The sequence below is a fragment of the Maylandia zebra genome, unplaced genomic scaffold (genome assembly GCF_041146795.1).
Source record: "Maylandia zebra isolate NMK-2024a unplaced genomic scaffold, Mzebra_GT3a scaffold03, whole genome shotgun sequence".
In the NCBI taxonomy this organism is placed as follows: Eukaryota; Metazoa; Chordata; class Actinopteri; order Cichliformes; family Cichlidae; genus Maylandia; species Maylandia zebra.
Genome location: NW_027490033.1, coordinates 70,573 through 86,294, shown reverse-complemented (window position 1 = coordinate 86,294; position 15,722 = coordinate 70,573). Strand labels below are relative to the sequence as shown.

Here is a 15,722-nt window from a genome sequence, read left to right as displayed (position 1 = left end):
GAGCCTGGTATGGTCCGTCCCACCGTGGCTTCGACCAGCACTTCCTCTTTATGACCTTTATCAGTACCCAGTCCCCTGGCTTCAGACGTTCTTCCTGTACAGAAACAGAATCATCTGGCAGATTATTTGCACTCATGACTTCTTTGCTTTTCAGCATTTTAATCATCCAGTCTGCTAGTGTGTTTTCTTCTTCTGCTTTATCATTATCATTACAAAACACTGGAACTCTAAATGGCCTGCCATATATTATTTCAAAAGGCGTTAGGCCATTATCAGTTGGCGTGATTCTCATATACATTTTCACTAGCTCAATGCAGTCTACCCATGTTCTGCCTGTTTCCTCCATTGTTTTCCTGAGTCTCAGCTTTACTGTGCCATTAGTCCTTTCAACCAGCCCTGCACTTTGTGGGTGATATGAGCAATGGTTTTTCAGCGTTATCCCCAGATGTTGTGACATTTTCTCAATTACTTCATTCACAAAATGAGGACCATTGTCACTGTAAATAGTCTGGGGGATCCCATGCTCTGGGATCACATTTTTGCATATCACTTTAGCCACTGAAATAGCATCTGCTTTCTTAGTGGGGACAACTTCTACCCACTTTGAGAACGGGCACACAATCACCAGGCAGTACCTGTAGGTGTTACAGTTAGACAACTCAATGAAATCCATATGGATTACTTCAAATGGGTAGCTGGGTCTGGGAAACTTTCCTCTCCTAGGTCTGAGGTTTCCCTGAGCATTATGTTTACAACATATTAAACATGCTTTACAAAAATGTTTTGAATAAGCATTGAATCCCAGTGTGAAAAACTGCCGTTCGACTGCTGCCACCATCCCAGCTGTCGAGACATGGCAGAGCCCGTGGCTCAAACTTGCAGCAGTCCTATATAGGTTCTTAGGCAATATAGGTTTATCACAAAGATAGTAGACATCACCTCGCAGGCTTGCTCCTTTAGTGAGCCACAGCTGCTTCTCAGCTGGAGGTGAGTGTGACTGCATGTCTGCTAACACATCATGTGTGATGGGCGTAGTTTGCTCCTGTGACGCCAGAACATGAACCCCATGTGTTCCAAGGGCCGCTTCCTTTGCAATTTTATCTGCAAAGGCGTTGCCTAGTACAATGGGGTCAGTGCCACGTGTGTGTGCTGCACATTTACAAACCGCAACTTTACTAGGCAGTAAGACTGCTTTCAACAGGGCCTGCAACAATGTCGCATGCTCCACAGGTTTACCTGTTGATGTTGTCATGCCTCGTCTTGACCACTGAGCGGCAAAGAAATGAAGTGTAGCATATGCATACTGACTGTCAGTATATATAGTCACTGCCTCCTGTCTCTTCTGCGCCTGTTCTAACCACAATTTAGCGGACGCCACTTGTAACTCTCTCTCCTGTTTCAATTTCCCTGTCGCACAAGCTGCTTTCACTGTCAACTGGTCTACTAACATTTGACATTGTCCTACAACCAATTTACCTTCAAAATCATATTTCTTGCGCCAATGTCCTAAATACTTTGCGCTACCGGGAGCGAATTTCACCATAAACTTCTCGTCACCCTCTGACACACTCTTGGTTGCTTGGGAACCCATAATAACAACAACAGCTGCCGACGTCACAGACCACGTGTTCTGCTCCGCACACACTCACACAACAACAACAACAACAAAAAATATCCTCACACACAAACAACAAAAATTAGGCCTATTGTCTCAACGCAGTCTCACACAGTGACTGCGTGCTTTGTCGCACACAGTGGCAAAGACTTACATAGCAGTGATCACGCGCTTTATCGCACACAGTGATAAAGACTTTCAACGCAACCTCACACAGTGGATGCGCGCTTTGCTGCACACAGCGGCAAAGAATAGTCGCACACAGTGACTACACGCTTTATCGCACACAGTGATAAAGACTTTACAACTCAGCCTCACACAGTGGCTTAGATTTTTCACATACCTACTTGGTGTTGCTTATTGCGAGTAGCATCAGTCCCGAATCCCGTCAATCGTCATCCATCGAGGAGAAAAAACAGACGGCTAATCCACCGGCTCGATGACGAATTCTCACGCCTCGGGACTTTGCTGCAGGACCTCTATAAGTCCTGGCTGACGTCTGTCTGTCTCTTTTCCCCTCGGTGAATGTCGACTCCAGGGATCCGGCTCTCGAAGGACCAATTAATGATAGGTTTGTAGTTTGAACCTATCCACTGGAACGTTAAGGACAATCTGCTACGCAGCAAAAAGCAAGACACAAGGCACCAAAGTTCTCTGGTTTACTCATGCATGAGGGAGACCTGGCTGGAGCCAAGCGTCGTTCCACCACTTGACCACCATCAGACTCTCAGCCAGGCTCCCCATAGCACTCCTTTTATTGTGGTTACATGAATATGCATAGGGTCATTAACATATAGCATCTCACATAGGTATACATGTGAACAAAGAATACTGTGTGTGTGTGTGTGTGTGTGTGTGTGTGTGTGTGTGTGTGTGTGTGTGTGTGTGTGTGTGTGTGTGTGTGTGTGTGTGTGTGTGTGTGTGTGTGTGGTACTGCTGATCAAAGGGTCATATAACATCCTTGGTCAGGAAGAGGGTAGACCCCCCTTCACCCTAGATGGTTCACCCTAGATAACATGGTGAGGAAGTCCAGCAGTTCATCTAAACAAAAAGCACTTAGACTAGAACAGACGTAGCTACGTTAATCCTGCCATAAAACAATAAGAGAAGGTACGACCTCTCTCGTGCTCCCAGGATGTGGGTGTGCATTCCAGTGTGGAATACACACCAAGCCCCTGCAGCCTGCTAAAGATCACACATCCTATCACTACACAATTGATTATACACCTCTAAGAATATATGGTTAAATATTTCCTAATACAAATGACAATAATAAAATCTAAACCCATCAGAAAGCGAGAGTTAAAACACTGAACAGTGTCCACTGAGCTTCTTATGCTATTCTCATGCTCAAAGAAGTTTAACAGGAAGGACGACTCGTCCATCAGGCGTCCAGCTGTCCGTGACCGTGTCCACAGCAGAGTGTGACCGAGGCTTCATGCTAACACGCACACATGAAACTAATACCACCACGAGCAGCTGCTCAGTGGATTTGGAGGACAAATGTCTGCAGCTTCTCACAGGCAGTATGCAGAATGTGGATCTCCACAAAGACTGTGGAGAGCTCGTCCCACACTCTAAATCCACACTTGTCTGCACAAAACTTCTCACACGTTCCCGTCACAAGTGTCTTCTAAGTGAAGCTACCAGGTTCAGGTCCAGCTTGTTTATCTGGAGCTGCAGGAGATGATCCATCCTCACAAAGCAACACAGCAGATATGCAAACACACAACACAACCAAAGGATTCTCTCTGCATGTCTGTGGCTGATGCTGCTGGAACGAAGCTGTTTGAAACCTTGTTGTTCTGCACTTTGGGACCAGAAGAGGAAACTGAAGCTCTGTGCAGAGGGTCCAATGGAAGCAGCCAAGCGCTGTAAGTGTCTGCTGTACAGGGATGCTGGTTCAGCTGTGGCTCAGTTTCACAGTGTGACTCAATAAAAGCAGCAGGAAATCAAAGCTTGATGCTTTCATCAGTGTGGAAATAAGAAAGTTTCCTGTGACAGACGCTGGAGCTCTTTCACTCTCAGCTTCACAGTTTCAGCTTCAAACTTCTTCCAACATGTTTCTAACACGGCCACATTCCACCTTAATGGAGCTGATATCTTGTGCATCAGCACATTTTCTAAAGGCAGCGATCACATCTTTAGTTTTGGATGTTTAACTGCAGATTGTTTATGTGTTTATAGCACATTAATTACAGCAGCAGCGTTGACCACAGTGCTGTACAAGAATCCAAGATAACGATTAAAATAACTCCTAATATTAATATCACACATCAAATATCAAATAACTCTCATGCTGTATTAAAAGCCAGTGAATACAAATGTGTTTTAAGAGCAGATTTACAGAGACTGACAGCAGGAGCTGGGGCTGTTCGATAGAACGATGTATATATGATGACCATATGAAAACGTCTATCGTTTCATATCACGCTCTTTGTTTCCTGCTTATGTGTTTGTGTTTTCCAGATAAAGCTTTCAAAATAAATCTGAAGATCCTGTTGAGAGTTTTCAAAATAAACACAATACAGTACTGCGGTCGCTCGTTTATCGAGTTACGTTCTAAAAATAAGTCTCAGAATGAAGTAGCAGCTTTATGTTTTACAAGTATTATAGAAGTTTTAAGGCAGTTAAACCCTCACTGCACACTTTCTACACTTTTCTCAGACAGGCATGAACATTTTCACACTTTTCTCTCTTGTTTAAACAAAGTTCAAACCTTCATAGAAAAATAAGTTCATTATTAAAGAGTGAAAGCAAAGTGTTTCTGAAACGTGTCAAATCAGCCTTTGCTGGCATTAAATGAGCTTCTGTGTGAGGAGCACTCGTCCATGGCCTGGGCTCCTCGCTGTCAGGTAAAGTTTCATAAAGCTTTTGAGTTTTTCTGCAGATAATGTTGGTGTCCAGCACGATGTTCTTTTTCCTGCGGTCACTGAGCCACAAAGCCAAAGCTGACTCCATCCTTACGATGTTCTTGTTGTGGACAGTTACAACCTTTTTGCCTCCTTGTTGAAACTATGATGGTCAGCATCTTCCTCTGCCTTTGGCTGCTACCACAGGTGCAAAACGTCTCGTCATCATTGTTGTTTGTTGGGACAAAACGTACAAACATACAGTGCAGCACTGCAGAGTCACACTGCTGTAAATTTGAACACATTCTGTACTGTACAGGAGACACGGCACGAGATTGGCTGACAATGGTCTACAGCCAATCAGGACGCAGAACACAATGCGCTGTAAAAAACAAAAACATGCAAAATTGCACAAAAAAGATCAGCGAAACAGCGAGGCCGCCAAAGGTGAACTGTGTTACAGCGAGGGACCAGCGTATATGTGGTTGTTGGGACGATAAATGTCTTTGAGCTTGTGTCAGAAGACGAGCTGCAGCTTTCTGGACCAGCTGCAGTCTTGCCAGGCAGGTCCCACTAACTCCAACATATAAGGAGTTACAATAATCCAGCTGGGACGTCATGAAAACGTGGATCGCCCGTTCAAGGTTTTTAAAAGATATAAATGATCTCACCTTAGATAAAAGCCTCAGTTTGAAGAAAGACCGCTGTACAACTGAGCTCAGCTGTTTTTCAAATTGCCGTCAAATATAAGCCCCAAATGTAATAATGCGATTTAATAAAAGAGCTGAACCAGTCTAATAGAGCGCCCTTGATGCCGCCATGCTCCAATGGTGAGGTCAAGATGCTGTGGTCAAGGCAGCGGTCAGATCCAAAAGCACAGCGGAGTCTCCTGATCAGTGGCTGATAAAAGATCATTAAGAACTTTTCAAAGTGCAGTTTCAGTGCTGTGAAGAGCTTTAAAACTAGACTGAAACCTTTACAACAGATTGCAGCTGAACAAATATAATCTTTTACAAAATCTTCGACAGGAAGGGAAGCTTTGAAATAGGCCTGAAGTTTGAGCGGACAGAGGATCCAGATCAGGTTTTTAGTACAGGCTGTACAACAGCATGTTTAAAACAGGCTGTACAACACCTGAACTAAGACTGCTGTTAAAAATCGCTAAGATGTCGGAACCGACAACCTTTAAAATCTTTTTAAACACGTGTTGGAACAACTTCATTTGGACAAGATGATGTCTTTATAGCATCACATCGTTCCTCCACCTGATCAAACCACACAGGCTCAAACTGATCAAAAACAGCTGAGCAGGTGAATATTTTAGCCCCGGTGCGATCTCGGGCGAGAGTATCGATGATGGCCAAAGGGCAGCGTCCAGCTCTACGGCCGCTGAAGAGCAGACTCAACAGACGCGCGTGATGTGGATCCTACTGCTCTAAAACTGGAGCTTCTTCAATCCATTAAAGAGGACATTAGTACGCTGTTAAAAGAAGAACTCAGAAATGCATTGAAAGAAGATTTTGACAATATAAGGGCTGACGTGCAAGGACTGAGAAATGAGATCGCTAACAGCATGGCGGCGACGTGCGGCGAAGTTGATGGAGTAAAGGTTACAGTGAAAGAAGCTGAGGATGGGCTGTCAATGTGGAGCGATGAGGTGACCACCCTGCAGTCTACAGTAGAGAGTATGAAGGAGGAGCTGTCTGACCTGAAGGATAAATGTGATGAAGGCAGGAAGCGAAGAGCTAACATCCACATCATAGGGATCCCAGAGGGCCTGGACTCGAGCTCCTCCACGGCCGTATCCGTGCTACTACGTGAAGTGCTGGGTATGGATAAAGACGTTATTGTCGACCGCTCACACAGGAGCCCTATCCTGAGAAAGCCAGCTGGTAACCCGCACGCCGTCATAGCCGAGCGTCACTACTACCAGGATTGTGTGGCTACGCCGTGCCAGGGCCCAAGCCCCGCTTGAGTTTAACGGACAACCTATTGCAATATTACGACTGGGCGATATGACCCAAAGTTCATATCTCGATATTCTTTAGCTGGATGGCGATATACGATATATATCTCGATATTTTTAAAGCCAGAAAGTACGAACAAAAAGAGAGTTCTTAGTCAAAGCTGTGTCCCAAATCTCACACAGGCACATTTATTAACATACAGCGTAGATGTACATGAAACAATTACTCAGGAATAAATGATCAGCATTTATTAAATAATAATGCTCCATAAATAAAAGAAAACAATGTTGTGTTTGTGCATAACAAAAAGCTCACAATCGTGCAGTCAAAATGTAAACAGACGCTGAGCATAATAACAAGCAGCTGCTCTGTTCCCAGGTTCTACTGCGTGACTGACAGCCTGGAGTTTGAAACCCTCTTTGTAACCGTGTCTCTTACAGGTGCCATTTATGGTCCTTATACACACTCAATACAGTAATATTACGTTGAAGCAGAGTACGTATCACTCCGCGAGGCTCCTCGTAGCTGTAATGCTCCAACAATCCATCAAGCGGTGCGGCCTCGTAGCTGAGCAAAGTCGTACCAAAACATCTTTTGAAAGGTTTCTGAGCGCCGTGTAGCACATAAAATCGGTTCGAGGTCAGTAAGCACAACCAGAATTCATCCATAAGCCGCACTGTCGATTTATGAGAAAATTACAGGATTTTAAGTGCAGAAAACATAGTTTATGGTTTTCCTTTGATCTTAGCAAATATCTACGCCTCTAATTGGGACGATCACAGATTTTTCACTAATGTCTTTGCGCGGCTCCCCAATATGTCATCACACAATATCATCTTTGAGGGAGACCTAAACTGCTCATTATCTGCTATGGACCACAGTTCACACAAAAGTACACTTAGTCCAAACTCAGCATGCGTCATTCAGAGCTTTCTTGATAATTATGGGCTGGCTGATGTATGGAGATTTCATAATCCTGCTTCACGTCAATACTCTTTTTTTTTTTTTCTAATGTCCATAAAACATATATTTGTATAGAAAAACGTCTCCCTTTAGTTACAGAATGTGATTATAAGACTCTGGTGATTTCTCCTCTTGCTTTTTCAATGTGTATTCCTGATGCCTGCTCCAACTATCAGCCATGGAGATTCAACTCAGTGTTGTTAGCAGATGAAGAGTTTGTCAGTTACAAAAGGTCTCAAAGACATTTTTTTTCTATCAATCAGACCCCAGAGATGTCATCATCAGTCATTTGGGAATCTCTAAAAGCATCTGAGAGGCCAAATAATTTCATTTTGTGCCAAACAAAGTGCAACACTGAAAGAACATCATCCATAAATATTGAGTAAGAACTGGACTCTCATACAGCGAGACTCAAATGCCTTTAAACATCAGCTTATCCTGCTGATCCAAGTCCAACACTGAGTTTGTAAAAACATGTTTGTCAATCATTTTGTTTGGTTTCTGAGGAAAAAGATTCAATAACTTGCTGCTAATACACAACATTTCATCATATTTCCTCATAACCCTCTTTTGTCTGACCATTTGATCCCATTTGAATTTGCAATAAAGGATCCACAGAGTTTGGTGACAATAATGACAGTAGATGTTTGTGTGAAAGTGCTGGAAGCAAATGAGTGTGTGATGTTCTTTCAGTGTTGCACTTTGTAGACGCTCCCTGAGCACTGGCCTCACAGCCAGCTGCACATAGAGACCAGTGTTGTTAGTCCAGGTCAGAAGATGACTTGTTGGAATGAAAATGAGCTTGTAGTTTGTCTGCTTTAATAATGTGACTGGAAAAAGGTGTTGGACTTCAAATATGTCCATTTCTGTCACACTTCACCTTTAAAAGTGAAGCCATGTGGTTCCTGGAAGGAAAAACACGACTTTTTCAAGTCTTTGTCCTGTTTTTATGAGAAATGTACGACTTTAATGTGAAACATTCAGAGTTTTTTCTCTTGTTGTGTTTGTTTGAAGCTGCTTCCTGTTGGCTTCAGCTGTTTGGAGTTTCCATTTTCTAAACTTCTACATTCTGAACCTTCTTCAGCTCTGAACAGATGATGAAACACTGAATGATTTCAAGCACTTTGTCTAATAAACTTACATCTTTCATTCTTTATACAGATTGTGGGGCTGTGGTTTGTCAGAGATCAGCTGTGATTATCTGGCAGCAGCACTGAAGTCCAACCCCTCCCATCTGAGACAGCTGTACCTGAGCTACAAGAACAACCTGCAGGATTCAGGAGTGAAGCATCTGTGTGGTTTCCTGGAGAGTCCAGGATGTAAACTTGAAACTCTGAGGTCAGTCAGCATCTTTTAGTTGTGCTGAGATGAATATGATGTGAAAGTTGTGCTGACACTAAACTGTAGACATCAGGCTGATATTATACTGATCCACACTGAGGATCTTCATGGTAAAGTCTGTTTTCTTCTTCTCTGGTTTAGTCCATTGACTGCAGCAGAACAATGTTCACATTTCAAACCTTCAAAGAAGAAGAAAAATCCTCCACTGGAAAATTCACTGTGAAACTCTCAAACTCTTCATTGCACCTTAAAGTCTGTCTGACACTGAAATCCAAAGCAAAATGTGCGTTTGCTTTACAGACAGCAGTCCAACACAAACATACACACATCATCCAAAACACAGTCCAACATCCAAATCTCCTCCACTGCCAGCATGAATGATGGGAAAGAGAAGGAGGAACACTCTGACATTCAGGGTTAGAATGAGTTTCATCAAGCAGACTGTGACGATCAAAGCTGCATTAGAAAGCTTACATGAATGAATGAGTGGACAGAAGTGGACAGAGATCATCTGAAGCACTTCAAAGGCTTTAAATCAGCACATTTCTCTTTATTCTTTATCAACTCTGTTAGTTTCTCTCAGTTTTCTGTGGAATGAAGCTAACAGCAGGCTAATAAGATGCTGACCAATAGGTTTCTATTAAAGGTTGTAATTTGTATATGAAAAAGTGCTTTGGCTCAGCAGGGATCAGCTTACAGGTAGAATACAGCTGCTGGATGGGATTAGCATGTCATAGCTATCTACCAAACTGCTAACTGGGGGATTTCAGGCCATCTATGGATCATTTTTGCTAACTGTTTATTCAGCTTAGGCTCACAGGGCTGCAGCCTGTGCCCTAGCTGTCATAGGGCAAGAGGCGTGGTCCACCTGCACAGGTGAGCAGTCCATCACAGGGCCAACAGAGAGCGACAGAGAAGCACTCCCTCACATCCACACCTACAGCCAATGTAGAAGCACCAATGAACCTAAGCAGCATTTCATTGGACTGTGGGAGAACATCCAACCTCCACAGAAAGGCCCAGCTGACCAACAAGCTTCAACCTACAACCTTCTTGCTATAAGGCACTAGTGCTAACCACTTTTGCCCATTTCAGCCCAAATCCTGCATCTTCCTGTTTCTGACTCCAGGCCAGCTCCACTAACACTTTCTCATCAGACACTGCCACCTAGTGGAGGAAGTCTTAGTTCCATTTGAAGCTTCAGATTACAGTTAGTTCCTTTACAAAGAGGTGGAGGTGGTGGGACCACAGCACCATCATCACTGAGTGCCATAGGACACTTAACCTTTGTTTCCATATGCTGGGAACTTCCTGTTGTTCCAAGGAGGACTGGAAAATGTGTGAAAATCTCCCAGTCAGTTCCTCACAGCACACTTCAATCATTTCCCTCCCACAGCATCAGGACCAGGGCTTTTTCTCTCTCTGGTCCCACTAAGAGATTTCCACACAAACACCTCATCAGTGGGACTCTCAGAGCTACCAGCCCTTTGCTACAATCACAAAGCTCTTCATTGAAATCAATGATATCAAAGCTGGAATCAAATGAGTCCAAGTCTTCTGCTGATTCAGCATCACATTCATCTTTGCTCCTTGTCCTGCATCCCCACCATGGACTTCATTCCTTTCCAAGCCAGCCTTGAGTGTCCTTTATTCAGCTCATCCTCTGCTTTACTTTTACACCTGATTTTAGCTGCTTTATCTCTCTTTCAACAGGTTTCTGTGCCTCAATCTTTTTCTTCTCTCCCTCATAACAAGACAGCTTCTTCTGCCTGAGAACATGTTGGAGTGATTTACTAATCCAGGGCTGCTTATTGGGGAAAATACTTCCTGTTTCCAAAGTAATCCCCATTTTTCCCAGAAAGAAATGTCAGTAGAAATCGATGATCTAAGTGAGAACATGAGCCTTTCAAAAGTCCCAGTGGGTGCAGTCAAAGCAGTCCCTCAGTCCCAGTATAGAGTCTTTGGTCCAGACTGGAACAGCTGTGTGCCCAGTTTGAGCTCTCTTCAGTGCTGTGACCTGACAGACCCAGAGGGGCCATCACATCACATTTAGAAGCTCCCCTGATGGAGCCACAACACATGTCCAATACTTAGTCTGTCTTGTTGGACCAACTGGAAGAAATGATTCAAGGACTTAGTCACAGAACAGAGATTCAAATCTCCAAAATCCAACTGGCTGCATCAGGACATATAGTCTGAAACTCTGCACAGTTTCCTGTTTGAAGCTGCTTCCTGTTGGCTTCAGCTGTTTGGAGTTTCCATTTTCTAAACTTCTACATTCTGAACCTTCTTCAGCTCTGAACAGATGATGAAACACTGAATGATTTCAAGCACTTTGTCTAATAAACTTACATCTTTCATTCTTTATACAGATTGTGGAAGTGTGGTTTGTCAAAGATCAGCTGTGATTATCTGGCAGCAGCACTGAAGTCCAACCCCTCCCATCTGAGAGAGCTGGACCTGGACTTTAACAACCTGAAGGATCCAGATGTGAAGCAGCTGTCTGATCTTCAGCAGAGTCCAGACTACAGACTGGAGACTCTGAGGTCAGTAGAGTGATGGAGTGAGTGGGTGGTGCTGTCAGCAGTATTGTACTAAACACAGTCAGTATGAAACAAAGATCCAGTGTTTCCTGTAAAGCTGCAGCTTCTCAGTGAAGCTGTGAGAGGAGAACGGTGACAGGCTTCAGGATTGGACACAAACACTTCCTGTTTCTCACCTTTATGGTCACCATAGTAACGGCTGACACGCTCTGATCAAACACTGTCAACAGCCAATCAGCTCTCTGAACAAAGCAGCACGCAGACCAATGACTGCATTGATTTCCAAGTTTAAAGCAGTGAAGAACACAGTCTGTAGGTGAGGAAGAATTTAGTGAGAGCAGATGTTTGGATGGAATTCCTCCAGTTAACAGCTGGAACCGTCCATCTGGATTGTTGGGCTTGTTGTTGGGGTTCCTACAGAGCTCAGAGTGGACACACCAAGGTTCTTCTAATGAATGAAAGTCCAAACTCAAACTAGGAGGGAAAAACATTTTCAGCAACTTCAATAAAAATCCAAAGATTAGAAAAAGTGAAGCAACAATGAGTCCTAGTACAGTCCCAGCACTGACGTCCCTGCTGCTCTTTATACTGGATGTGCTGCATCACTGACTGACAGCTGATGAAGAGTCTCTGGAAACACTCGTTTATCTCCTCTGCTCTTCCTCCTTCTCTCTGCAGGTGGAGGTGATGATGGTAAACAGGACGGTGTGTGTGCTGAGAGAGGAGCAGCTGTGTCCTGATGATCCAGAGAGGTTGAAGCAGCAGCAGCTTGTGTGTAGAGACGCTCTGACTGGGCCATGTTACTGGGAGGTGGAGAGGAGAGCTTCATCCAGCAGTGACTGACAGAGGAATGAAGTGCAGATGACTGTCAGTGCTGCAGAGTGAACTGCTCTGAGAACAGCTCCACTGTCAGACACAATGTAGAGTCCAGCATCAGCCCTGTGTGTCCCTCTGGATCTGACAGAGGATCATCAGTGTATCTGGACTGCTCTGCTGCTGCTCTGTCCTTCTACAGTCTCTGCACAGTCTCTGTCTCACTCTGGAAAGATTTTACAACTTGTTGTAATTACAGAACGTTAATATAATATTCAAACATGTGATCTTCTCTTTATTTCTGAATCTTTACCAAATAAAGAAAAACCAAACTAACAAACAGAAGCTGTCGTGTCCTTTTTCACCACATCTGTGAATCTTTTCTGTGTTTTTCCTCTTTTCCTCCTTCCTGCAGCTCCATCTTCATCATTCTGTGTCCAGTATATGTGAACACGTCCAAAGCATCTGAGCCTCATGTTACCCGTTTGTGTGAGTTACGCCTGTCGTTGTGTTGTGGTGTATAAATAAGGGGCAGGAGACAGCGCTGGATCTCTGAGTTCTTTACTCTCAATTTCTGCAACATCTGCAATATCTAGAAATGCAAACCTGTGAGCTGTGTGTGTTGTGCGTCTGCTCGGCCACCTCTCCTCCGGCCGTGCTGGAAGCAGCTGTGCGTTTGACAGTTTTATCGACTCGACAATAATCGAACAAATTAAATGTTCAAAAATATCAACTTAAGCACTTCAAAGTCAACAAAAAGCTTAAAACAATGAAATAATATTTCACTGAAAAAACAACAGCTCATAAGAACGATACACAAAATAATACAGAAACAAACAAATAAAAGTTATTAACCAGGATCCATGTTTTTGTCACAAACACTGAATCAGCTGATTCACTCTTTATGTTTCTGAGTTTGTTTTGTGATTATAGTTCTGGTTTCTGTTTCTGTGTCTTCATTGTGTCCCACGTCTCCTTACTTTGGACTCTGTGTTATATTTCCTGTTTTACTTTGACAGTCCTGTGTTACTGTTTCCTGTCTCGTGTGTGTAATTGGTCCCAGCTGTGTTTCCCTCCTGCCTCCCGTTCCCTGATTACTAAACTGCGTCCACGCCGCCGGCGCTCCTCTCCACAGCTGGATTCCAGGATTTCAGAGCATCCAGCTGTGGTGAGTGATGGAGACACTTTCTCTGCTCCCTCAGTAATCAGGACAGTTTATTGAACATCAGAGGACATAAAGGACTGTTTTTCACCTGCCCGTTCTGAACCTGGACATTAAAGACTGCTGGCTTCAAGGACATTAATCCCAGTGTCAGCCAGCCAATAACAGCCTGTGTTTTTCAGCTCTTTAGGAGTCAGAAATGAGAAAGACACAGACTGCTAACCTCTCCCTGCAGGAAATAAGCTCCGCCTCTTCCTGTCCTGTATATGAGTGATTCTGACATGAGACACAATGAGTTTCCTGTTTATTGTGACTTAAAGCGAGCAGCAAAGACACTAAACTGTGTGTTTCCAGCTGAAGCTGCTTTTTGTGTTGCTCCCACAATCCTGTCTGAAATAGTCAGTGAGGAAAACTCAATGTGACTTCAGAGTGACAGAGGTAAGTGACTCATGTTGTAACTGACGTCAGACCAGAGGCGGAGCCAGACATTTGAAACACCCGGGGCTTAGCCCAAAGAGTAGTATGCATGTGGGATTTTTTTTTTTTTCGGGGGGGGGGTAGAAATGACTGAAAGATTAATAGGCTTTGTTCAAAAAAGAATGACTTCATATAGGGAAATATATATATCACACATGCAGGACACCTTAAACTAGTTTTTTAATTGAGCAGCAAGACAGAACGAAGTCGGGGCTGTATCAAGACACAGGGACTAAACCACAATTCAACCAGACCCAGAACTGATCCAGAATTAAAACAGGACTACAACAGTTCAAAATCAGGACTACTGAGGACTTAACCAAGACAGAACCACAATCAGAACTAGATGATAGCACTAAAAATCATCATAGACCTGCACTACACTTGTTTTTTAATTCTACCAAAGTAGAATTTGAAAAATAACAAACCTAAAAAGAAACAGTAGGTACGAGATACATGAGGACCTATGATACGCTGATACTTTTGGTAAACAACCATTTGACTAACATGTGTGTCTCACCTGCTCTTGTTCATCTGTTCTGTCCTCGTTCTCCTCTCTCTCCCTCTTTGTGCTGACAATCATCAAATATACAGTTGAAACCAGATATTTACTCTTCAGATAAAAACACTTTTTTAATTGTAACATCAAATCAGACTAAATGTTTATTTTTTTAGATTGATAAATATAAAAACATATTTGTTAACTTTAAGAGTAAAGAGAGAAACTATCTGTATTTCTTAATTGCAAATGGCACCAAATTGTATTCAAACTGAGCCACACTTATGGAGCTCCACAGTTCTTTTTCTGGTGTTTTGGTTGACATCTCTTGATGTTCCCATGTCACAGAAACAGGCTCTGTGTTTTGCCTTATATGCATCCACAGCTGTGCCACCAGTTTACTCACATGGACTCTACAAACCTATCAGAAGCTTCTTCAGCTCAGAATGGAATCGTCTGGAGTTTTCTTATTAATTAACAATAAACTTAGTGTATATGTACTCCTTAATATGATGAAAGTGATAATAAATAGACAGCTCTGTCTCTCTTTATTCTGACATTTAACTAATTCAAAATATATTTCAATATTTATCTAAAACAAAAGTTTACTCTAAATTGATGTTGTACAGTAAAAATGTTTTATGTTTTCTCCCTAAAGTGTAAATATCTGGTTACAAATGTGAATATCCTGCTGTGTACTGAAATCCCTCTTGTTTTGCATAGAAATATACTGAACAACATACAAAGCATAATATATAAAATAACATTTACCTGAGTTTTTTCTTTGAAAGAAGCCTCTAATGTCCATTCTTATATTTCAGTACATAACTGAAACCGATTTAGTCGGGGAGGGTAAGAACTGAAAATATGAAATAAACACACGTAAGCTAAGACTCTAAAAAAATAGCATTTGTTCGGCTTTTCATTTCGCCATTTGTTGATTCACTCGAAGAGCAAGTAACGTAATATTGGTCAAGTGATCAGTTTCATATCTTTCGTGATGCACCGTCATATTTACATTATTTGTACAGTACGAATGATTTGCTTTGGTACCTGGTCAAACTTAAGCTCTCCTTAGTATGGCTGGCTCCGTTTCTCCAACAGCGCACTCACGGGCAGCAGCTGCCCCGCCCCCTCGCTCAGTCGCTTAGTGCCTGAGCTCGGATCATACCAATATCAGGGGGGATTCACGCACAGTCGTAAATTCCCACAGTGTGCACTATGTGCTTCGAATATTGTGTGTACTTTTTGTTTTATACAGTTGTCAGCCAGGCATCTAACTATGAAAAATTACACTCCAAAAGACCCCGGGCTTCTGACAAAACAACCCGGGCTTAAGCCCAGTAAGCCACCCCCACGCTCCGCCCCTGCGTCAGACGCCGGAGATTTTGGCGTAAAATTAAAGCGAATGGTAGTTTAGAATTGAACAAATTCCTTTAAGCTTCAGTATTACCAAATACACTTATCAATAGTCTTCTAACTAACAATAT

The 15,722-nt window shown here is 42.9% G+C and overlaps 1 protein-coding gene across 1 annotated transcript in view; it reads left to right on the top strand.

Annotated features, from left to right (window-relative positions):
- LOC112432436 (protein NLRC3) overlaps positions 1-12,428 on the top strand; it is a 3,307,575-nt gene extending 3,295,147 nt beyond the window's left edge. Inside the window, exons 68-70 of the mRNA XM_076881152.1 lie at positions 8,559-8,735; positions 11,111-11,284; positions 11,960-12,428. Coding sequence (XP_076737267.1) covers positions 8,559-8,735; positions 11,111-11,284; positions 11,960-11,969 — 361 coding nt within the window. The 3' untranslated portion in view covers positions 11,970-12,428. The remainder of the gene's footprint in view (positions 1-8,558; positions 8,736-11,110; positions 11,285-11,959) is intronic.
- Positions 12,429-15,722: the final 3,294 nt, after the last annotated feature.